This window comes from Bubalus kerabau, chromosome 15, assembly GCF_029407905.1.
Source record: "Bubalus kerabau isolate K-KA32 ecotype Philippines breed swamp buffalo chromosome 15, PCC_UOA_SB_1v2, whole genome shotgun sequence".
NCBI classification, from domain to species: domain Eukaryota; kingdom Metazoa; phylum Chordata; class Mammalia; order Artiodactyla; family Bovidae; genus Bubalus; species Bubalus kerabau.
The window spans coordinates 31,641,414-31,664,951 of record NC_073638.1 but is presented as its reverse complement, the minus strand read 5'-3'; the positions used below and the strand labels follow the sequence as shown (position 1 = coordinate 31,664,951).

Here is a 23,538-nt window from a genome sequence, read left to right as displayed (position 1 = left end):
GCTGACAATGAAAGGCAGGACAGCTGGAGGAAGAAGGTAACAAGGTGGTGGTCAAGTTTAGGTCAATCTAAATGGAAGAAAAAACCACAGATACTGCTCTCTTGAGTTTTACACTAATGAAACAGCCCAATTTCCAGGGATTTACACTGTAAATGACTTCTATGTTAACAGAGAAAACAAGGAATTGATTCCCAAATATACTGACTTTTTCCTCATGACCCAAAACAAGATTTCAAATATTGTAAATATCAAAAAGTATAAAAATGGAATAGACTTGTGAGGAAATTTTTCAGTGGTCTTGGCAGATGAATTATATTTCACATTTTTCATATCATATTACGTTCCTTTTCTTCTAGAATTTGGAGGTGCAGAAGCTTTAAGCACAGTCTGTTCTAGAGATGGATAAACACACAGTGTACTTCCTCCCACCTTCCAATAGTGCATATTCCCTTAATGAAACAACAAAGCACCGAGGAAAGAAAGCAGAATAATCAGGACAACAGACCTGGCTATTACCAACTTCCTTCGCTCCTCAGTGGTGTATGGCTGCAGAAGAGGAATTCCTAACAACCTCACTTCTTCAAGTTTAGGGAATGAGTTTAGTTTGTCAATGTCTTCCCAGGACTGCAAACCTAATTTGAGAAATATATTGTTTAAGTAAATCCAGAAAAGCATACAAATGAGAAGATAAACGTCACCAAACATATTATTTCCATTAATAAGTTCTGAAATGCTAAAATGATCACAAAAGCTAGTTCTAGATCCTGAAATTTTTTTTTATTCAAGGAAAGAGTAGAATCAGATCAGATCAGATCAGTCACTCAGTCATGTCCGACTCTTTGCGACCCCATGAATCGCAGCACGCCAGGCCTCCTTGTCCATCACCAACTCCCGGAGTTCACTCAGACTCACGTCCATCGAGTCAGTGATGCCATCCAGCCATCTCATCCTCTGTCGTCCCCTTCTCCTCTTGCCCCCAATCCCTCCCAGCATCAGTCTTTTCCAATGAGTCAACTCTTCGCATGAGGTGGCCAAAGTACTGGAGTTTCAGCTTTAGCATCATTCCTTCCAAAGAAATCCCAGGGCTGATCTCCTTTGGAATGGACTGGTTGGATCTCCTTGCAGTCCAAGGGACTCTCAAGAGTCTTCTCCAACACCACAGTTCAAAAGCATCAATTCTTCAGCGCTCAGCCTTCTTCACAGTCCAACTCTCACATCCATACACAATCACAGGAAAAACCATAGCCTTGACTAGACGAACCTTTGTTGGCAAAGTAATGTCTCTGCTTTTGAATATGCTATCTAGGTTGGTCATAACTTTCCTTCCAAGGAGTAAGTGTCTTTTAATTTCATGGCTGCAGTCACCATCTGCAGTGATTTTGGAGCCCAGAAAAATAAAGTCTGACACTGTTTCCAATAAAACACCATAAAACTTCCCCGCAGCCTCTCCTTTCTCTGTGACCCCAGTGTTCAAGGGATCCCCTTTACTCTCCAACATTCACTCATCTACTGATTCTCTACCCAAAAGGCTGGTAAAGGGGACCACCAGTGGTTTAATAAGCAGTATGGATGTCATGATTACAAAATTTTAAAAGTAATGTGATCAACTCTTTCATCAAATACAGACTCACAGAATCTAAGAGTGGATACTGCTAGACTAAATTTTTACTTAACAAGTACTAAAATGGGCAAAGTCCACAGAACCAGAAACTAAACATTATCTTTCAACTATCTCCATCTTGGGGATAGGGAAAACACATTCAAAATTTAAAACAAACAAATTGAGACAGAAAAAACTTGAACCCCTTGGGCAGGAAAATAGGCAACAAATTAAGACTGGTCAGTCTTAAAAGGAAACTCTTTCTATGGCTGTGAACAAATGTAGCATCCAAGTCTTTACTTGGCACTGGCAGGAAAAATACTCCTGGTCAGTTTTACAACATATTAATTAAATCCATTGCAGAGAACAACGTAGTCCCTTTCTTCCCTTCCTATTTCTATCAGCCTTCAGCAAGGTAAAGGCAGAGCAGCAATAAACTGGTGCATAACCAACCCAGGTCACTGCTGTCCTCTTCAGAACAGCATTCTATCTAGGAGGAAGAATGGAGTTAGCTCAAGCAGTGTCAGTTGTGAAATAAACAGTTTCCTTATGCAAATCACTTGTTTTTTAAAAAATTTTAATTGGAGGACAATTGCTGTATAATCACTTGTTTTTAAGACTTAATTCCCACCCTTAAAATCTCCATGGTGAAATAAACTGTGTGGTTTTCAGTTACAGGTCGGAATTATTTTTCCTTATATAGTTGGTTTCTTAAAAAAAAAAAAAAAGGCAGAAAGACAATGCCAAGAGAATGGGAAGAAAATCCACAGACTGGGAGAATATATTTGCTAAAGGCACATGGATAAAGGATTGTTATGCAAAATATACAAAGAACTCCTAAAACTCAACAATAGGAAAAGTAACAATCTGATGAAAAAATGGGCAGAAAACCTGAACAGACATCTCAGCAAAGAAATACAGACAGCAAGTAAGCATACGAGAAGATGTTCTATACCATATGCCATCAGGAAAATGCAAATTAAAACAATGAGATACCACTATACACCTGTTAGAATGGCCAGAAGCCAAAACACTCACAGAATCAAATGCTGACAAAGGATGTGGAGCAACAGGAACTCTCATTCATTACTGGTGCAATGCAAATGGTATAGCCACTTTAGAAGAGAGTTTCGTAACTTCTTACAAAACTACACATACTCTTACTATATGATCTAGCGACTGTGCTGTTATTCACCCAAATGAATTGAAAACATGTCCACACAAAAACCTACACATGGAGGTTTGCAACTTTATTAATTAAGCCAAAATGTGGAAGAAACCAAGATATTCTTCAGTTTGTGAGCAGATAAATAAACTGTGGTACATTCAGCTAATGGAGTGTTATTTACCACTAAAAATGAAATGAGCTATCATGAAAAGACATGAGGGAATTTAAACTAAGAGAAAGAAGTGAATTACTCAGTTAAAGAAGCCAATCTGAAAAGGCTACACACTGTATGATTCCAACTATGTGACATTCTGGAAGAGGCCAAAGTATGGAGACAGCAAAAACATCAGTGGTTGCCAGGGATTAGGGAGGCAGAAGCGATGAACAGGCAGAGAACAGAGGCTAGTTAGGGCAGTAAACTAAGGTGTACAATACTACAATGGTAGATGTGTGTTACTATACATTTGTCCAAACCCACACAATGAACACCACCAAGAGTGCAAGCTCTGAACTTTGGATGATGTCAATGTAGGTAAACTGAATGTATCACTTTGGTGCTGGGAGGTTGATAGAAGGGGAGGTTTTGCATGAGTAGGGGCAGGGAGTATATGGGAACTCTATGTACTCTCTGCTCAATTTTGCTGTGAATATTAAGACTCCAAATAATAAAATTTACTCATTTTTAAAATTAGGCTAAAATATTCATTCCTGTTATATATGCAGAATCAAATGGCAACAAACTGATAATCAATTATATGTAAATACTAGAAAAGATAAGTGGGAATTTGAAAGGACTGGGATTCCTTAACCTAAATCCAGACAAAACCATCTTGTTTGTAACTTTTTGTACTCTTTTACCCTTCTTTTTCGGAGAAGGCGATGGCACCCCACTCCAGTACTCTTGCCTGGAAAATCCTACGGACGTAAGAGCCTGGTAGGCAGCAGTCCATGGGGTCGCAAAGAGTCGGACACGACTGAGCGACTTCACTTTCACTTTTCACTTTCATGCTTTGGAGAAGGAAATGGCAACCCACTCCAGTGTTCTTGCCTGGAGAATCCCAGGGACGGGGGAGGCTGGTGGGCTGCCATCTATGGGGTCCCACAGAGTTGGACACGACTGAAGTGACTTAGCAGCAGCAGCACCCTTCTTTTTACTACCCAATTCATCAATTTCACTTCTTTCATAGCATGGCCCCTTTAATATATAAAATATTAATAACTAATATAACACTATGCCAAGTGAGTATTTGATAAATATTGATATTTACCACAGCATTTATAAAAATGAATGCCTTAAATTTAACTAATCAATAGGCATCTACATGTCACTCTGTAAAAGCATCCTGTAAGAAGGCAGAGCTATGATGGAAAGAAATACACTTTCACTGTTTTTCACGCATAAGTGCAGATCAATTTGCATGTAGAATAAGAACAAGCATGTCCCTCACCTGACTTGTGGAGGCTGATGGATCGCAGATTAGGAAACAACCTGGCCAATGAATCATCAGGCTCCTCGATAGCGTTCAAATGGTTGTTGGCCAGGACAAGGGTATCCAGTGAGGGAAACATAACTCCTAACTTGCGTATTTCAGTCCAGTCTTGGAGGTTATTGTCTGTTATATGTAGTAGCTTAAGAGAATGACAGCAAATAGAAGGACAAGACACTGTTTCATAGTCATTAAGGCACAGGAAGAGTTCTTCCAAACTGCAGAGAAAAAAGGAAATATTTCATTGTTTAAAGCAGTCAAGTTTCTACTTTGCACCTACTTTTAGTCACTCAGTAAATAAGCATCTACTACGTATGAGACTCTGCTACGTATAGTAGCACAAATATAAAGATGTCTTTCTGAAGTTTAAAATACAGCTGGGAAGACAACTACAGTACATAAAAGAGCAGAGAATGACACAAGCCAGCACTAAAGTAATTGTATTAAATAAATAAGTGCTCAACGGAGCAGCGCTGTAAGTGCAATGCCACTTCATCTAGGAATGGAATTGAAATTGTAGTTGGAACAGCCAGGAAAGGAAGCATGGCCTTGAAGAAGGGGCAGAGGTGGGTAAACTGAGAGGAGATAAAAGAAAATTCTAGAAACAACATGAACAGTGTTTAGAAATAGAAATAATAGTTATCATTTATTGAATTCCTACGCTGTGTCAGGTCCTGTGCAGGTGCTTTATATACCATACTTCCACTTCTGAAATTTTAATTATGCCCACTTTATAGACAAGAGATTAATAAGCTTATCAAAGGTCATATGGTTAGGAAGTGGAACTGTGATTTAAAGCTCATTCCATGCTATGCTAAATGTTGCATGCAGTGAGAAAACCAATCTCATTAGAGGGAGAGTGAGAAACTAAGATGGAATAAGTGAGTTGAGACCAGACTCTGAAAGGCTTTAATAATTTCCGTATTTAGACAATCAAGGACACTACACCTTCATATATTTCTTTAAACTATTTCCTTTGAATATTTATGTGCATATACAAAGATAGATATAAACAAAACATAACAAAACATTTCTAAACTGACACACAGAAGTATAATTTCCTGCTTAAATTATTGAAAAGAATATGAGGTCCATTCTCCCATCATGCCAGCTAGGCACTTACTTAATCATCTGAGCGTTAATATATTTTAGAGACACTATGATTCTTTCCTCCTAAAGACAAGGGCTAAGGCAAAATTCTGGAATCAGGTAATCAGAAGATTAAAATGGAGAAAGGCTGGGTTGATCTTGAAATGATAAGTGCTTCTCAGGGATATTTTCTAGCCAAAGGATGACATATCCTATGTCTTGGTGCTACTCAACACTGTACAAGTATTCCAGTGAAAATACTACTAGATTACCCTCACACCCTCATTTAATTACTTCATTTTTCTAACCTCATTCTCCATTCAATCTGCAGTTCTAGTATTTCTGAGGTGGGAGGCCAGCAGTAATTCTAGGTACTAACACAGACGGCAACATAGTTCCCTCTCCATCATGCCGTTTGGGCTTACTCTGGTAACTCCTGCAGTATCGTGTGGACTGTCTCCCAAGAAGCTTTGCTGTTGTTGAGGACAAGTTTTCGAACCCCAGAGAAGGACCCAGCACATGTTCTTTCTAAAACTGATAAATTCAGAGGGTTGGAACTCAGGTTTAGAAACTCCAACTGGGGAACATTTGACACAATTTTACTGACCTATGGAGAAAAAAAAAGAAAAGCATATTAGGCAGTAATCATAGATTTTAAACAGCAATCATAGTCAAGAAAACCTAAGTGAGTGGGTCTCCAGGCAAAATGCCACTTATACTATGAAGTCCTATTTAGAGATGGTATGCACAGAGAGGCACAGATAATTTCAACAAGTCATGGCAAATGATTTAATTCCTTTCTATAGCATCACTGAAAATTAATGGTATAAAAGAAAAATTTTCTATGTTGCCTTTGGCAAAGTTTTTGATTCTGCTCTGTATAATATTCTCTTTGATATCGCTATATGATATTTTGGAGAAAAGATCATTTGGATGACATTTTCTAAAGAGCTGAGATTGGGTCATGTACAAGTAATTCTCTTTGAATATCTCTTCCTTCCATCCTCAGTACAATATTAAGGCTAATTAAAGGTTTATTGAAGACCACATGGTAACAATTCAGGTATTCAAAATTAATTACATAATCATTTAGAAAACACTTTCAGCTTGGTCCAAAGATGCACCAAGCTTTAAAATATATTTACTTAAAAATAAAAAGCATCTGTGACTATATTACAAAAGGGAAAACATGATCATCAACAAAAGAGAAAACATGATCAAAACATGATCATGATCATCAAACATGATTTAGCGAGCAACTTGGTACACAAGAAAGAAAAAAAAAAAAGGAAATGAGCTTCATTGATTACTGACCTAAACTATTCAATATGCACTGTACTAGGTTTTTTAGGGCTTCCTGGGTAGCTCAGGTGGTAGAGAATCCACTGCAATGCAGGAGACCCTGGGTTCGATTCCTGGGTTGGGAAGTTCCCCTGGAGAAGGGCTGGCTACCCACTCCAGTATTCTTGCCTGGAGAACCCCCATGGACAGAGGAGCCTGGCAGGCTACAGTCCATGGGGTTGCAAAGAGTCGGACACGACTGAGTGACTAAGCACAGCACACTAGGCTTTGGTTTAAAATGCAAGAGATTCATACCAGTTGGCATGTATTCTCCTGTTTGATCTCTTTTGTGATCAAATGGTACCAAGCATTTCGGTGATATATGCCTAAGATTTGGAGTTTAGTGAGTGGCCACAATGCAGCTGAATAGTCCACACATGGACCGATCCTTTACTGCATTCTACCACCTGGATACCAATGATACAAAGGCCTTTCACACAGAAGATGATGACTAGCTAAGCTTTAAGGACAAAAAAAAAAGATGAAAAGGAATTGGCTCCAACTATAGCATGAAGGATAAGTTCTAATTTTAGTACTGCTGCTGCTACTGCTGCTAAGTCGCTGCAGTCGTGTCCGACTCTGTGAGACCCCATAGACAGCAGCCCACCAGGCTCCCCCGTCCCTGGGATTCTCCAGGCAAGAACACTGGAGTGGGTTGCCATTTCCTTCTCCAATGCAGGAAAGTGGGAAGTGAAAGTGAAGTCGCTCAGTCGTGTCTGACTCTTAGCGACCCCATGGACTGCAGCCTACCAGGCTCCTGCATCCATGGGATTTTCCAGGCAACAGTACTGGAGTGGGGTGCCATTGCCTTCTCCCAATTTTAGTACAACCCCAGTTAAATAAACAAAGCATACACCCTTTGCTAACCACCACCCTTCATATTTTATTTTTATAATAAAGAAGAAAACTTCCCCAAGATGGATACTCTCAAGTGTTTTTGAAACAATTTCTGAAAGAATTTCCAAGGCTAGCATATACCTGATGTGATCCTCTTCATGGTTTGCATCTGCACTACTATCTAATGAGAATAAAGATTTAAAGTAATGACTCATCATACATCACCCACTGGCTATCTATTTTACATATGGTAATGTATACTTTTCAATGCTATTCTCTCAAATCATCCCACTCTTTCCTTCTCCCACCATGTCCAAAAGTCTGTTCTTTATGTCTGTGTCTCCTTTGTTCTGTGAAAACCAGGAGGGATGGGGTGGATGTGGGAGGAGGGCTCAGAAGGGAGGGGACACATGTATGCCTATGGCCAATTCATGTTGTTATATGGCAAAGGCCATTACAGTACTGTAAAGTAATTATCCTCCAAATAATTAATTAATTAAAAAAATAATGACTCAGCCCCAGAATATCCTAAAAAATGGACTACAACCGAATAATCCAAATATTATTTGGAAAATAATACATGTTAGAAATAAATATCTTCTTTAAAAGATTAAAATTTAAAAGGATTTTGGGTCACCTTAGATTAACAATATTCTGGAAAATATTATACTCATTACACAGGTAGGTTTATTCATGGCAGAAAAATGTCTTAATAGTAAAGGCTGATATTCAATGAGTATCTCAGGCTTCTCTTTTTTAAATTCTAAAACTAGAAAACAAGACCCATCGATCTGAAATGAGTTCAGGATACTCATATGCAGAACATGGAGATGAACTCAGACCACCTCTTTGGTCTCTACAGCTCTATGACTTAACAGGGGACCCTCTACTTTTGAAAAGGAAGAAACTAAGGTTTTAAGAGAAATGGGAAAGGGCTGTAAGATAACAATCTGTAATTTATACCTAAGCTATTCTCTACTTCACCCGAGTGGGGGCTTCCTCCCTCCTCTAAACTGCTTAGTTCAATTTCCTTTATAAAATGGTTTTGATAAGGAGAGGAGGATAAAAGAGATACTTTGGGAAAGGTCAGACAAAAATCTACTTAGCCAAATATTCAAATCAAAAGCTAAAAAATGCATCTCTTTTTTTTATACATACAGATGCCCAGTTTTAGAAGGGCTGGAGACAAATCTTTGCCTCTCCCCCAAGTATTACACTTCTCACTTCTATTTATATTAGCCTCTGAATAGATAGCAGCCAGTTGTTTAAAGTATAAAAGAAGCTACTTATAACATTAATGACCATTCAAAAACACTGAAAGGACAAACTAGATTATTCTGTTCCATACTGCTATATCAAATACTGGCTGAAATAAACTTAGTTAATGGCCAGGGACAGATGATCTTTCTGGTAATCAAATACATGTGTTGCAATGGGTTGGAATGTAATATTTTAAAACTGTGACCTATGAGGCCTTCTGTAGCTTGGCAGAGAGTTTAATCAATTCTAAAAAAGGTCAATATTCTTCCACTGTCAGTATTTCTCCCCTATCTCTGTGTTCTGATATATATTCTAGAAGACTGGGATGAGCTACAGTTAAGGGGAAGGACAAAATATAAAGGAAAGATGAAAACAAAAATAAATTGGAAAATGGAAACTTTAAGGGTAGCAGCAAACATTCATTTGAAAACTGCCTGAAATCAGACTATAGGGCACTTATAGGAATATATAAACTGAGCACCAATACAGTGCAAATAAACGTGTGGCTGTGAGTGTCGTCTCAGCTGTCAGTCCTGTCAACTCTTTGAGGCTCCATGGACTGTAGCCCACTAGGCTCCTCTCTCTGTGGAATTTTCCAGGCAAGAATACTGGAGTGGAGTGCGCTTTCCCACTCCAGGGATCTTCCCAACTCAGGGATCGAACCCACGTCTCCTGCATCTCCTGCACTGGCAGGTGGATTCTTTATCACCAGCGCCGCCTGGAAAGCCCAAACATGTGACCCTCTGGCTCTATCAGTCAATGTGGGTTGGAAAAATGTTCAGTGTAGATCTTTGTCTAAGCAGAGAAAAGGCTGAATTACCTAGTATAAATTTTGTGTTCTGATCCATGTTGACACAAATCATCCTTCTGAGGTAGCAGTTATATCTCTATTAAACTGTTCCCATCAGTTAGCAAAAGCGTATGTATGTGGTCAAAGCACAAAGTACAACACCTCTGTGAAATTTTTACTGCCAAAGGAATAAATTTAGGGGAATCAGCTTGTGAACATAGGAGCTAAAATGATTCAGGGTAAGAGTTGGTCTGACTTGTCATCCACGCAGGTCAAAAGTCTCACCAGAGTTCAGCAGGAGGACTGCTGTGGGAATCCTGGAGAAGGAGGATTAACAAGGTAGTTCTTTTTGCATGTGTACAATGTGGACAGAGCATGCATGTCAATTAAGCATCTCAAAGGACCCAGAAGGCACACACTGTAACTTGTTGAACAGTGAACTGGAAGAGTTGTTTGTATAAGTGAACCAATCAATAAATACATGGATAAGTAGAGACTGTTTCTTGGAAACAGCCAGGTAAATCTGTATATATTAACACATGATTTAGAAATCAAGTGGCATACATCTCAAAGAATTTTGGCAAACATCTTAATGAAAGTAGGAAATATAATGGGGAGCACAGATAACAGATTAAATAAGACTATGAAAGCAATGAATATAAGAAAAGCTAAAGAAAAGTAAGTTATAGATTTTTCTTTAACAAGAAAGCGGTCTTAGGATTTGTATCACATTTAATATCTACCAGGTGTCTTGACAATTAATTTTATCAGTAGCCTTGTCTTACAGATGATAAAGGAATAAGTGAATTTCTTAAGATTACAGGAAAAGTTAGAGCAACTGGGCAGGACCAAACCTCAAGATACAATCATTTATTCTTTAATGAACTCAGCAAACATATGAATGCCTAGAATGCTGCTGTTTGCTGTTTAGTCACTAAGTCATGTGCTATACTTTGTGACCCCATGAACTGTAGCCTGCCAGGCTCGTCTTGTCCATGGGATTTACCAGGCAAGAATACTGGAGTGTGTTGCTATTTTCTTTTCCAGCCTAGACTGCTACTGCTGATGATAAAAAAGAAAGCCCTGAAAAAGCTCGTGGTCCAGCACAAAACTGCCAAGTAAGCCAGGGACCGCACTACATGGTGATCAATTCTGTCACAGCGGCGTGATATAGGTGTTGCTGCTGCTGCTGCTAAGTCGCTTCAGTCGTGTCCAACTCTGTGCAACCCCATAGACGGCAGCTCACCAGGCTCCCCCATCCCTGGGATTCTCCAGGCAAGAACACTGGAGTGGGTTGCCATTTCCTTCTCCAATGCAGGAAAGTGAAAAGTGAAAGTGAAGTCGCTCAGTCGTGTCCGACTCTGAGCGAGCCCATGGACTGCAGCCTACCAGGCTCCTCCGTCCATGGGATTTTCCAGGCAAGAGTACTGGAGTGGGGTGCCATTGTCTTCTCCAGATATAGGTGTTAGGATGATCTAATTCTGCCTGATTGAGAGTCAGGGGAAATTTCAGAGAGGAACAACTTGGGCCAAATCTTGAAAGATACACAGAAAGCAGCTGGGTAGACAGAGGAGAAAGAGAACAGTAGATTCAGAATGAATAAAAGCAGGGAAGTTTCCCTTGTCAGGATTTATCATGAACTGCAGAAAAGCACGTGGCTAAAGATGGAGAAAAGACTCTGGAAATAGCAAAGGGTCACATGATGGAGGGTCACACTTAGAGAGTTCAAACCATTGTTTGTAGGCAGTGAAAATCAGTGAAGGGACTTGAAGCTTCATAATCACGTTTCATTATTTAAAGGAGTCTGGTACCACTGCAGAAAGTAGCTTAGAGGAAGCAGAGTAAAATCTGAGGCAGAAAACCCATTAAGACACTTTTCCAGTAGTCCAAATAAGAAATAAGAACCTAAATTAAGGTAAAAAATCAAGCAGGAAGAACTACTTTTCTCTTAAAGATACCTTCTATCAGGTCATGTTATAATCAGGTAGTAATGTTATATATAATAACAAGAAAGAATGTCATAATACTATTATTTGTGCAACTCAGAATTACTCTGAGGTCAAAGGCATCAGTTACGTCAAATCACCAATAAGACTTAATAAAATAAGGAAAAGTTCTAAAATATTTGGAATAAATTTCAGTGTCAAGAAAAAACATTTTTATAACCTTAGTTTTGAGCTCCAGCAATTTTTATGTCAATTTATGGTAATAAATATTGAAGTAGTAGCAGAGAATGAACACAGGATATGTAAACTAGTGAAACAGGAGATAATTTAATGCACTGTTAGCAGTCTAAACCTCTGTGGTCTTATTAACCTCTTGATGCCTAGAATAAAGTTTCTCAGTGTTTTTCACATTAATGAAAAACAAGTAAGCAATAACAAAGTTAACTGAAAAATCACTATAGAAACAGTTGAAGCAATCAGTTATTTCTCTTGAGACATACAGAGAAGAAGCCCAAGTGAGAAGCAGAGTTCACAGCATACATAGCAACACAGAATCATACAGTGAGTCATTGCTGCCCTTCACCAAAACTCAGCAATATAGAAGCTTTACCTCATGCCAGTCTTCAAGTTTATTGTCAGAAAGATCTAGTTCTGACACGTGAGCACAGAAGGCAGCAATTTCTTTTTCATCTCCTGCACAGGTTATTCCACAGCTGTTCAACACCAATACACTTGGGAGGTTGAGGCGATCTGAATCACAAGGGAAATGAAACATGTTCTACGTCAGCCTAATTCTTGTCTACATACACTGAACCGTCAGGAATCAAAATCAAATTATGTGAAATTACACAAGGCCCTGAGAATACAGGATGTGATGGAATCCAAGGGTACTGAATTTCAAGGGGGAGATAGCCAAATATGACCCAGGAGAAGATTAGAAGTACTAGACTGAAAAGTCCTGGAGGCTTTACCTCCTGCAGGACTGTTTGCTCAGCTACCAACAACAGCACCATCATCGACACTGTCACCCTATCATCTGACATGAGATCCCTGTGGTTCACGTCAGGGCTGCCACTGTCTTCTCATGGCCTCAATTCTTTCTTTTTAAAATTTAGTTCAAAAGTATCATTCTGGTTAGCTCTTTTCTCAGACAGTCTGATTTGTATTTTCACCTCTTGTTGCCTTTGAAAATTATCTCAGACCATTAGATAGTGTATCGGCTAAATCAAGTCTGTTCTTCAAGTTCATATCAACTCAAGGAATCTTCCTCACTTACATGAATCCATTTAAAAATCGACATCTTTCTCCCATACCTGTCCATCAGTCAACCCCCTTTCATGTCCACATAGAATTTGTCCCTTAGAAAAATGAGACTTTCAAAAATATATAATTATGAGAGAATATGTTTCAGAGTCTTAAACCATTCAATGAATTCAGTCAAACTACTGCTTGTTCAAAAATAAGCCAATAAAATCACTCTTCCTATCTCTAATAAAAAGGATCAATATGATAATTCAGCCACTTTTTTCCTATTTGATATAAACCAAAGACTCACAAAAGTATATTTTATGACTGGAGGCCTCAAATAATATGATTTTTCAACTTAGTGCTTTTCACAAAATCAATTTTCTCAGGATGGAAGTGGATCCTAAAAAAATGATCAAGTAAGAAATCCACTTCTTTCTGCTGTTCCAGTTTATATGGAGTGGTAAGATAGTGGTATTGAGAAATAACAAACATTTAGTAACCTTCGGACATAGGAACTTTAAAACACTGTTTAATATTAACCTCCCATAATGACAAAGAACTATTTCCAAGAACAATTAATTACGACATTAAGTTAAAATGCAAACCAAAAACACACATTGTATGTTTCCAGTTGTAGATGATTGCTCACATAAGCCCCCTCCTAGAATGTCTTTATCCCCTCTCTAACCAAATTTTACTTTCTTGAAGGATGAGTTCAAATCTCACAATTTTGAACTCTTTCCTGTTCATATTAACTCACTCCCTAAATTTCTTTCCCAATCAGTGTGCCATTCATTTGATTCAATATAAACTACCTTGTGTTATTATATATTTTTATAAATGTGAGTATCTTGTAATCCAATAGGCTATGAGGTCATTGAGGACACAGGCCAGGCTTGTACTATCTTCTACCTTCCAAGTTCTTTGAAATACTCTCATTCAAATATTGCTCTTGCCCTGTGAGTGCAACTAAAATGCCTTTTGGCCAATCTATAGGAAGATAAATCCTTTCAGGTTTTCCAAGAAACTAAAATCATAGAAAGGGAGAAAGGCTATTCAATTCATAATTCAAAATAAAGGGAATCATTTGCAAATAAGGCAATAGTCTGGTTTAATGTCCTAAGTAAGTTCCAGTAAATAAATGTTTTATGTCCCATCTTTCTTACCTTTCATAGGAGAGCCCTGAGGTGTGGCTGGGACATGGACTCCCATCCCAGGACCACGGCGATAAGGAAAGTTTTCAGGACTGTATTTTTCACATAATACTTGCATAAAACTCCTCCCGCTAGGTTGATCCATCTTCCTTTCCTAAAATTCTATAAGAAACCAGAAATCATCAAAATTTGTCTATTTAGTCACACAGGAAATATTTATTGAGAATCAATTATTTACAAGGTACTAAGCAAGGCATTGCCAACACAGAAGAGATGGTCACTGACCCCAGGAACTTATACTGTGGTGAGATCTCATGATTTAGTGAAGCTACATAGGCAGACAAATGGCAGCAATATAGTTCAGCATATGGTAACTGCAATACAGATGAAAAGAGCTACAAGATTTAGAAGAGAAGGCCATCAGCCAAGTGTAACAGGAAGACTCTGGCTGGTGCACGGGTTCATGCGATAGGAGGAAAGGGGGCCAATAGGAAGGCGCAGATTACACATCAGACTGAAGAATGGGATGAATACTTTGACCCTGAATTGACATTTGTTACTTAAAGTCCTCTCTTCTTCCACAGCTACTTCTACTGAGGAATGAGTATATAGGTTCTAGTTGATGGGATAAAAATAAAGAATTCTATGGAGGCTTCTGGGAATAATCCTTAAAAGATAGCCAGTGTGCCCTTTGTCCTCCTTCCCCGTCTCCTCAGTTCTATTGCCTAGAAACAGATCCTTGCTCTATGAGACCAAGAGACACATCCTAAGGAAGGTGAAACAAACAGCTGAAGGGGATTTAAGTCCCTGAGGATGTCATGGAACTGAGGTGCCATAATGCTGCTCAGTGCATATCTCTGGAAATTTCAGTAAAAGAGGAATAACCTTGTTTTATTTGAGCCACTGTCCTCAATTTTTCAGTCACTTAAAAATGAGCCCAATCCTAACTAAGTCAGAGTATCATTAGCACTAATGTATTAGTATTAGTATTGTCAAGGTTAAGTCTAACCTCAGCTAAGGGTACAAACATACTGTAATCCCAGCATACTCCCAGTACTCATGCATAGGTTAAAAAAGGTAACATCAAACAGTGTGGGCCTGCTTACCATTATCTTGAGGAACTGGCTTTTGATCTGCATTAAACATAAATCAAAATATAGGCCACCAATTGTCTTCTGTAGTTCTGCCTATTAGAAACTAAGCTTTTTACTGAAATAATCAGAAAAAAAAGGAAGAAGGATAAAGAGTACTCAAAGAAGAGTACTCTTCTTTGAATACTTAAACAGAGCAGAGAGAATGCACAATGGTATAAAAGAGTAACCAGAAGAAATCTAACAACAGAGAGCATCAGGATCACCTAAATAGGAATCTCAGACAGAGGAGATCCTGTTTGGGAGAAGAGTTAGATGCTGCGAAGTACAGGGGTGTCACAATGAGAGCCCAGTGATGCAGTGTAGTACAAACAGATTCAACATCTACTTAGAAAGCAAGCTTTTCAGGAGTTTTAGGGGCTGAGGGGAAGATGGAGTCAAGGCTGGCTCCCAGGTTTCTAGTCCAGGTGACTAGGTCACTGGTGATAACCCTAAGTAAAAAGAGAATGCAGAAAGATCTAGTTTTAAGCAGGAAAATGATGAATTCTATTTTACACATGTTCAATCTGAGGCATCTGATTCAGGGAAACAGACTGAAGTTGGGTGAGAAAGGTGAGCCTGAGGTGAGGCTTTGGACCTCATCAGGAAATATCATGAATAAGGACAGTCAGGTGACAGAACTCTCCAGGACATTGATATTTAAGATCCAGGTAGAGGAAGCAACATCATGAAGGAAAACAAAAAGGGACAGAGAGTGGAGTGCATAGCTAACACTTTGAGAAGTTCTGATGAGGTGAGGAAGAAAATGAGCTGATAAGGAAGGCAGGAATAGGACAGAGTAGGGGTCAGGGGAGCAAGTGCCCAAGATTTTTCCTCTTAAAATAGGAGAGACCTGACACAGTTTAGATTATGCAGATGCAGCAAGTAGAGCTGGAGAGTATGAAAATGACTACTGGTACCTGGTCCTAGGAAAAACTAGCAGGAATGAGCCTTCTAGAAGGCTGTTTGGTACTAGTCAGATAGCACTGCAAACTGGTTACCATCGGCAGTGATACATTTACTTCACTATGCTGCACTGGGTTTGCTTTTGCTTTCAGTCTAATTATACTCATGTTAGGTATTTTCCTCATGTGACTGTCCTGGCTCCACCATGGCATTATAAAGGTGAGCAATGCTATGCAACTCTGCTTCTTCAGTATTGATTCACAGCATCTGGCACAGTACTCTACACACAGTCATGGTTCAATAAGTGTCGCTGAGTACTATTAATAAAATAACTAGCTTTCGGTATGCCAAGTAGAAAGAGCAGAGGATTCAGGATCAGGAGTAGATATAAGTCCCACCCAGTTCTATCACTTAATACTTTTGTGCCACTGAGCAAGACATTGTGTTTCTCTGGGGCTTAAATGTCCTTTCTGTAAAAGACAATATTAATATCTATACTACTTGGAGTTCAGGGTTACCATAGAGCTCTGAAATGTACAAATGTGTTATTTAGATTATAGGGCTCTTGTAAATCTCTAAAATTCAGAACTGTTACTAACTATAAAAGGAATCTGTAATGTGGTAAAAGGCACATAAACATAGAAAACTTCGACTCTGGCAATTGCTAGCTGGGTAAAACATAAACTAGTTATCTAACCTCTTTCCACTTCAAGTTTTCCCACTATGGATGAGCTAAAAATTTCCTCTTGTATTTGCAGTAGGAATGTAAAAATGACATGAATATAAAAGTGGTCTTTAAACCTGGCCCATTTACGTCTTCTGTACTTTATGACATCAACTCACAAACACCTAGAGCACAGAGTAGACACTCATTGACCACATGTCCAAAAGTTTTATCTGTACGATCTATCAAAGTTTAGACAGTGGAAATGCATTTCATAACAAGTATACTACAAGTAAACTTGAAAATATAGGGCTGCCCTCTGTCACGGTTGTCATTTGGGAGCTTAAGAACAGGGTCTGTTTTAGTACAAGAGAGCTTGTTCCTTCTGCGCACATGGAGTGGTAAGTACATGCTGCTGTCCTCTGTCCCAGCACTGTGCCAAAACCGAACTCTGCATTTTCATCAACGACTCCAGAAACCTCCAGGTAGAAAGGTTCTTTCTCAACGTAAACTCATCACCGACAGCAGACAGCACAGAGCAGGTGCTATGCCACTAGTGACAGGCCCCACGGTTCTGATCAAAGGCCGCCTCAAGCCGAACGCCAAGAGAATTTTCAGAAACGTTTAACAGAAAGTCAAAGAGGTTGCACTGCTATCTTCCATACATACAACTGGCAGTTCAGAAGAATGAAAACTGTGTGGGCGGGGGCTCACCTGTCAGTGTCAAAATAACAGTCACCAAGATTAAACAGCATCTTTTAACTGGAAGCTTCACATTCACTTAATCCTAAACCTCTTCATTCAAGGACAATAATCTTAATCACAATTTAAATATAGACAAGCTGAGTGTGGAATTAAAGAGACCTTGGCTAAAACTGGAGTCTGGACAGGGCTATAGGCTGGGCTTTCATCCCTGCCATGTGACATTAATTACTTCAAACAGGAAGAGACGCAGGCCTTCATCTATGACAGGAAGATGTTGCCTACTTTACTAGCCAGCAGGAAGAAAAAAATGCTCCACCCAGTGACAACCCAGCCAGAGACTGAAAACAGCCCAACCAACCGCCATACTTTGGACTCCCAGCTTCCTCAATGGACTCTTTGGTTATGTAACGCCACCCTCTTCAGCTCCCCTCATTTTCCCTATAAAAGCAAGTTCCCCTTCCTTGGATCTGCCTATGGTCTGCCATAGTTTGCACATCTCACATTGTAAATCCTCTGGCTATTCCCGAATAAACTGGCTTTTGGTGGCTAAGTAACTGACTATTATACTACTAAAACTGATATGAGGATGGTAACATTAGAAACTTATACAAGTTAAAGTAAATGCTGGTAAGCAAGCAATTGTGGGAACTTAAAAGTTATTCCTCATGGCCCCATGCTTTAAGTTTTTCTAAGTAGTCTGCTTTTTTTTTTTTTTCCTCTAAAGACTAAAAAGCAATGTTAGGCAACTTCACTGGTTATTTTCCAGGATACTCTACTGGAACAGCTTTCCATGAATGCAGATACTGTACGCATTAATACACAGATTTTGAATTAGAACACTAAGACTGCAAAATGGATCAGTAACATAAATCTACTCAAAATCTGTTGGAGCACTTGGAAGGAAGAACAGTAGGTGGGAATCGGAAAACTGAAAACCAAATAGACTGAAAAATGAGTAAGTATAGGATGGAAAAAGACCTTTAATTGGAGCCTTTTAAAGGGTTTTTTTGGAGGTGGAACAATAATCTATTACTATGGAAAGAACTGGTGTCAAGTTACATCTGATTACCTTCCACAGTTGCAGAGTTCTAATAAACTTATAAAAGTGTTCTGAATTGGTGCTTCAAGCCAGGGAACCAGGAATCTGGGGGTGATGTTGCTTGGTTCTCTTACTGAGTCATGGAGTGTGCCTGTGAACATCTTAACCCCTTTGTGCCTCAAATTCTGACTATGCTATATGCTCTTTTTATAAGCCCCTGGTGAAAGTGCAAGGATAAGGAGCTCAGGACACTTTTGCCAAATAGATTAATATCAGAATAGGACACCCATTTACCTAAGTAACCTCAATTGCTATCAATTTGACTCAACATCAGGTCACAATTAGTATGAAACTCAACACAACTGGAAACAGAGAACAGGCCATATCTGACCACTAAGAGAGGAAGATATGGCCTTATGCTGGTATGCAAGACCAATATTTACTTCACCAAAAAATTTTATGGCAGAATTCTATATTTTATATAAACACTATTAATACCAGCCTCACTCACAACTTCCAAAACTATCCCAGAGTCCCAAAACATTTAAAATCTTATTAAAAAATAGGTTTATCTGTCTATATATATATGTATAGACTATCTCCAGAAGGTAGAATATCCAGAAGGATATAAAACAAAAGTAGCAAAATTCATGCCTGTGGTTGACTCCAAAGAGAGGAAATGAGGAACAAAGTGAGGAGAGTGGTTTTTTACTGTGTACCTGTCTGAACCACCTGAACTCACCAGATGCATATATCACCCTTTCTTTTCCCATATATTATCTTTTCAAAATACAAAACATTTTTAAGTGATAATATCTGGGACTGACCTGATCTGTCAAAGTGTTTTTTAAGTCATTATTGTCAACAGTTTGTGGGAAAAAAATGCCAAACTCGACTATGTGGAATATATAATTTTAAAAGAAATAATAAGTTTTAAAGGAATTGGGAATTGAGGAAGAAAAGAAAAAAACTGGTGGCTAAATGGAAATATTTTTGTAAAGGGGCATTGATAAAGAAAAAGAAAGGGCTTCCCTGGTGGCTCAGAGGTAACAAATCTGCCTGCAATGCAGGAGAAGCAGGTCCAATCCCTGAGTCAAGTAGATCTCCTGAAGGAAATGGCAACCCATTCCAATATTCTTGCCTGTGAAAACCCATAGATAGAGGGGCCTGGAGGGCCACAGTCCATGCGGTTGCAAGAGTTGGACACAGACTGAGTGACTAAACAACAAAAAAGAAAGCAGAACAAAGCACATCTGAGCCTCAGAACTAAACTACAATCAAAATGAGAGGCTGGGTTGAGATGAAGTGGGAAATTGACTATGATGGGTACAGAGTGGTGGGAAGAACACCCTCGGGGCTCCAGTGTCATTTCTTATGCTAACCAAGTTAAATGTGTTAATAAGTTACCCAATATTTCATCCCAATTACCCAAATGGTATCCAAACCACTGACTTAGGAACCACAAGAGATCCAGGAGGCAGAGGTTGCAAAGCCATGGCCTAAGGATGCTTTGGAGCTTCAGGCCTCCCAGTTGCCTCTTGCTGTGGAGACTAACTAAAGACTGGGGCTTCCTACAAGATGCAAATTACTGGAATAATAAATAGTGGCAAACTGACTTACAGTTCTCAATAATAAGTCGCAATAATTCAAAATATGCATTAATGCAGGATGAAGCTAAACATTCAGGAAGAGTTTTCACAGCATAGAAATAATAAAGAAGAGGGAAGCACTCCCAAGTAGCTTAAGTTTATTTCAGCCATTTGACACAGACCCATGCAGATACAATTTACAACTAACCAATCTTATCTATCCATCAGAGAAGGGCAGGAGAAAAACACACTTTAGAGCTACCTGCTAGTATATTGCTACCAAATATGTGAAAATAAAATTTAGGTTAAACATTTTGGCCAAAGGCTCCACAATTTCACCTTTGGAACGGTTCTGTTGGTCAGATGACATTTCATTCCAGGCATTTTTCTCTTCTCGGGTACCTACTTCCTTTACAAGACAATCTGAGAATAAGAATTCTTCACCACTTGTTTAATAAAAATGGAGACAACAAATATACCCAGTTTTCACTCTCTTTTTTGCACGTTATCAAGTGGTCCCAATTAGGCTTATTTACTCATTCATTTATTTATGAAATGTGTGCCCTCACAAAGTTTATAGTCTCAGGTAGTTCCATTCAACAAACATGAACCAGACACTGCATCTGTGCCAAGCAAAAAGAAAGTGAGAAAATAAAATACAAACTCTGTCCCTACGGCATCCACAACCTAGAGGGAAATTCAGGAAGATAATACATACCTCAAACAGGGCACCCAGAAATAGTGAATTCAAAGAGAAGAAGTGATGAACTTTTGTAAGTATAATCAAGAAGTAGGAGGTGAATCCTCAGCCATTTTGAAAGATGACAAAGATTAGGCTAATGGGAGGAAGAGCATTCCAGGCACAGGAAACAACTGAAGATAAACCTCATAAGACACATTCAGTGGTTTTGCTACAACATGAAATTTGCATAGGGAGCAGACCAAAAAGTGGACGACAGTCAGCTCATGCCTGACCTTGCTCAGTTTGACTTTACCCTATAGAGATAAAAGAGAAGTTTTGACAGATTGCTGTGAATATTGCAAGGACGGGGTTACCGATCTTTATTTACACTATCAAGAGGTCAAAAATGGTAATTTTTAAAACCCTAAAAGGACTGGGTAAGTAGGAGTTTGTTCACCTTAGAGGAAGCATCTTCAGTAGAGACAAGGGGATAAAAACCATAGTTTAGAGAGTTAAGGAAATAAATAAGTGTAGACAGTTAAGTATAGACCATGCCTTTGTGATGCTTAGATGAAAACAGAAGAGATGGGACAGTTGATGAAGAAAAGTGAAGTGTTCAGAGATAGAGAGCTGTTATATCTTGAATGAGGAATTTATAGGATGAGTTTTGGGGTGTGGGTGGTAATGGCATGGAGGAGGTCAAAAAAACTAACAAAACAAAGCTAAGGAGGAAAATCTGAGTAGTGTCAAAGAATCTCTTAGGACTACTAGCTTTCTTAATTTTTGGAAGTTTTTTTCAAAGCCCATTTAGCTTTTACTTTGGGATTCCTAACCTCATCCCCAGAAAGCTTCCTGTTTTTAAAGATCCCCATTATTTCTGAACTCTGCCAGATTCTTGGACATTTTAGGTAGCTGGGACTTCAGCTTGTTGTTTTGTTTCCTACATCTTTCTGATCCTCAGCAAGAGTGTACCCCAGTAAAACATAATTACTCTGGGAAAGCATATGTGTATTTTACATATTTTTACCTCCAGGAAAGATTAAAAGAAAGAACAATAAAGGAATGGATAAAGAAGATGTGATACATATATACAATGGAATACTATTCAGCCATAACAAAGAACAGAATAATGCCATCTGCAGCAACATGGGTGCAATTAGAGATTATCATACTAAGTGAAGTTGGTCAGAAAGAGAAAGACAAATACCATACGATATCACTTACATGTGAAATCTAAAATATGGCACAAATGAACCTATTTACAAAACAGAAACAGACTCACAGACATAGACAACTGACTTGTGGTTGCTAAGTGGAGGTGGGATTGACTAGGAGTTTGGGGTTAGCAGATGCAAACCACTACATTTAGAATAAGGTTCTACTGTAGAGCACAGGGAACTCTCTCTAATCTCCTGGGATAAACCGTAATGGAAAAGGATATTATAAAAGAATATACAGCAGAAATTAGCACAATGTTATGAATCAACTATACTTCATTAAAAATTATATTAAAAAAGAGAAAAGGGTCTACTGATAAGCTTTTTTCTAAAAAAAAGTGCTTTAAAAATACTAGTGATATACACTCTGAATTTTTAAAAATTACCAACTGAAAATAAGCCAAAAAACTGTTATGTCATGTAGATGGAGTTTCACTTTTCACTAGCTAAGCATGTAAATAACTGTTATCAAAAAGCTTTTCTTATCTGAAGCATATTTACAGCCACAGCCATACCAGGAAGCTTTGGTTGACAGATTTGGAAAGTAGACTAAAAGCCTGAGGATGCACCTTATGGTGTGTATTTTTTTCAGACCATTTTTTCCATGCTATGTAGAGACATGCTTTTCACACAAAGATCAAATTAATTTTAGATATATAGCTCTATAACCTGCCTTTTCACTAAACAGCTCATGAAAAACTTTCTATATCCATAAATAAATACCTATATAATCATTTTTAAGGTCTGTAGAACATTCCATTAACAAGCTTTTGCTGCTGAACTCATGAATGACAGTGATCTCTCCCATAGAAACACATTAAAGACATCGTCCAGGTCAACATACTTAGGCTAGACAGTCTCATTCTGTATGGCACTTCTGCTTTCCCTTATCATAAAGTACATATACAGGCAACTCTATCTCAGTTACCTCCTTGAACATTATGTAATATACTAAGCAGATGCCTTCTTGGGATGAAAAGCAAGGAAAATAAACTAATTCTAATAACCTTTCAGAGCTCTTCTCAAGAATTATGGCTTACCAATTCACCAACTGACTCTGAGCATGCCAAGTGCAAAACTTGAGTGCAGCTGATAAGTCCATTATCACAACACACCATGATCTCACACCCTACTATGAACCACCCTATTTCTCAAAGTCTCCTTCTCAGCTGTATACTAAGCTACACCTAAGTACAATAATGTGGCACATCAACTTTTCTTGGTAGAAGATTTTTTCAAAAAATGCAACACTGCCAAATGAAATGTGAATTCAGACTCCTGGTCAGTCTCTGAATTGGACTATTAGTAGGGCACTGCTATCCTTTTCACTTATCACAGCACAGTTCATTCTCCTTAAAACCACCACAGGCACAAATATATCTAACCCAAATTCTTTATGTAATTATATTAGTGGCACCAGAGATATCTAAAACTGTGACTCTATGTTATCAGTGAGTATGGCCTCAGAGCTGTCTGTATTTTTTTACTAAAGGACCATACTGCACACAAAGCACATTTGATATTGGACAAAAGACAAAGTTTTCTCATCTACAGCTGCATATTAGTAACCAGGATTGACTCTCATGCTGGTAGTCTGTTCTGTGCAGCACTCAAAATTTCTGATCCAAATGAACTAGCCCAAGAACTTTATAATTTTAATGAGAAAGTACTTAAGAGGAAAAAGAT

General features: G+C 38.6%; 1 protein-coding gene across 5 annotated transcripts in view; it reads right to left on the bottom strand.

Moving 5' to 3' along the window:
* TBCEL (tubulin folding cofactor E like) overlaps nucleotides 1-23,538 on the bottom strand; it is a 63,824-nt gene that overhangs the window by 28,989 nt on the left and 11,297 nt on the right. For 4 of the 5 annotated variants that reach the window (XM_055548400.1, XM_055548404.1, XM_055548401.1 and 1 more), the window contains exons 2-6: nucleotides 13,933-14,082; nucleotides 12,129-12,268; nucleotides 5,770-5,951; nucleotides 4,217-4,473; nucleotides 506-632 (exon numbers count right to left, since the gene is read on the bottom strand). In XM_055548400.1, the coding sequence (XP_055404375.1) occupies nucleotides 506-632; nucleotides 4,217-4,473; nucleotides 5,770-5,951; nucleotides 12,129-12,268; nucleotides 13,933-14,065 (839 nt within the window). In that variant the 5' untranslated portion in view covers nucleotides 14,066-14,082. The remainder of the gene's footprint in view (nucleotides 1-505; nucleotides 633-4,216; nucleotides 4,474-5,769; nucleotides 5,952-12,128; nucleotides 12,269-13,932; nucleotides 14,083-23,538) is intronic. The other variant, XM_055548403.1, reaches the window with a different exon arrangement.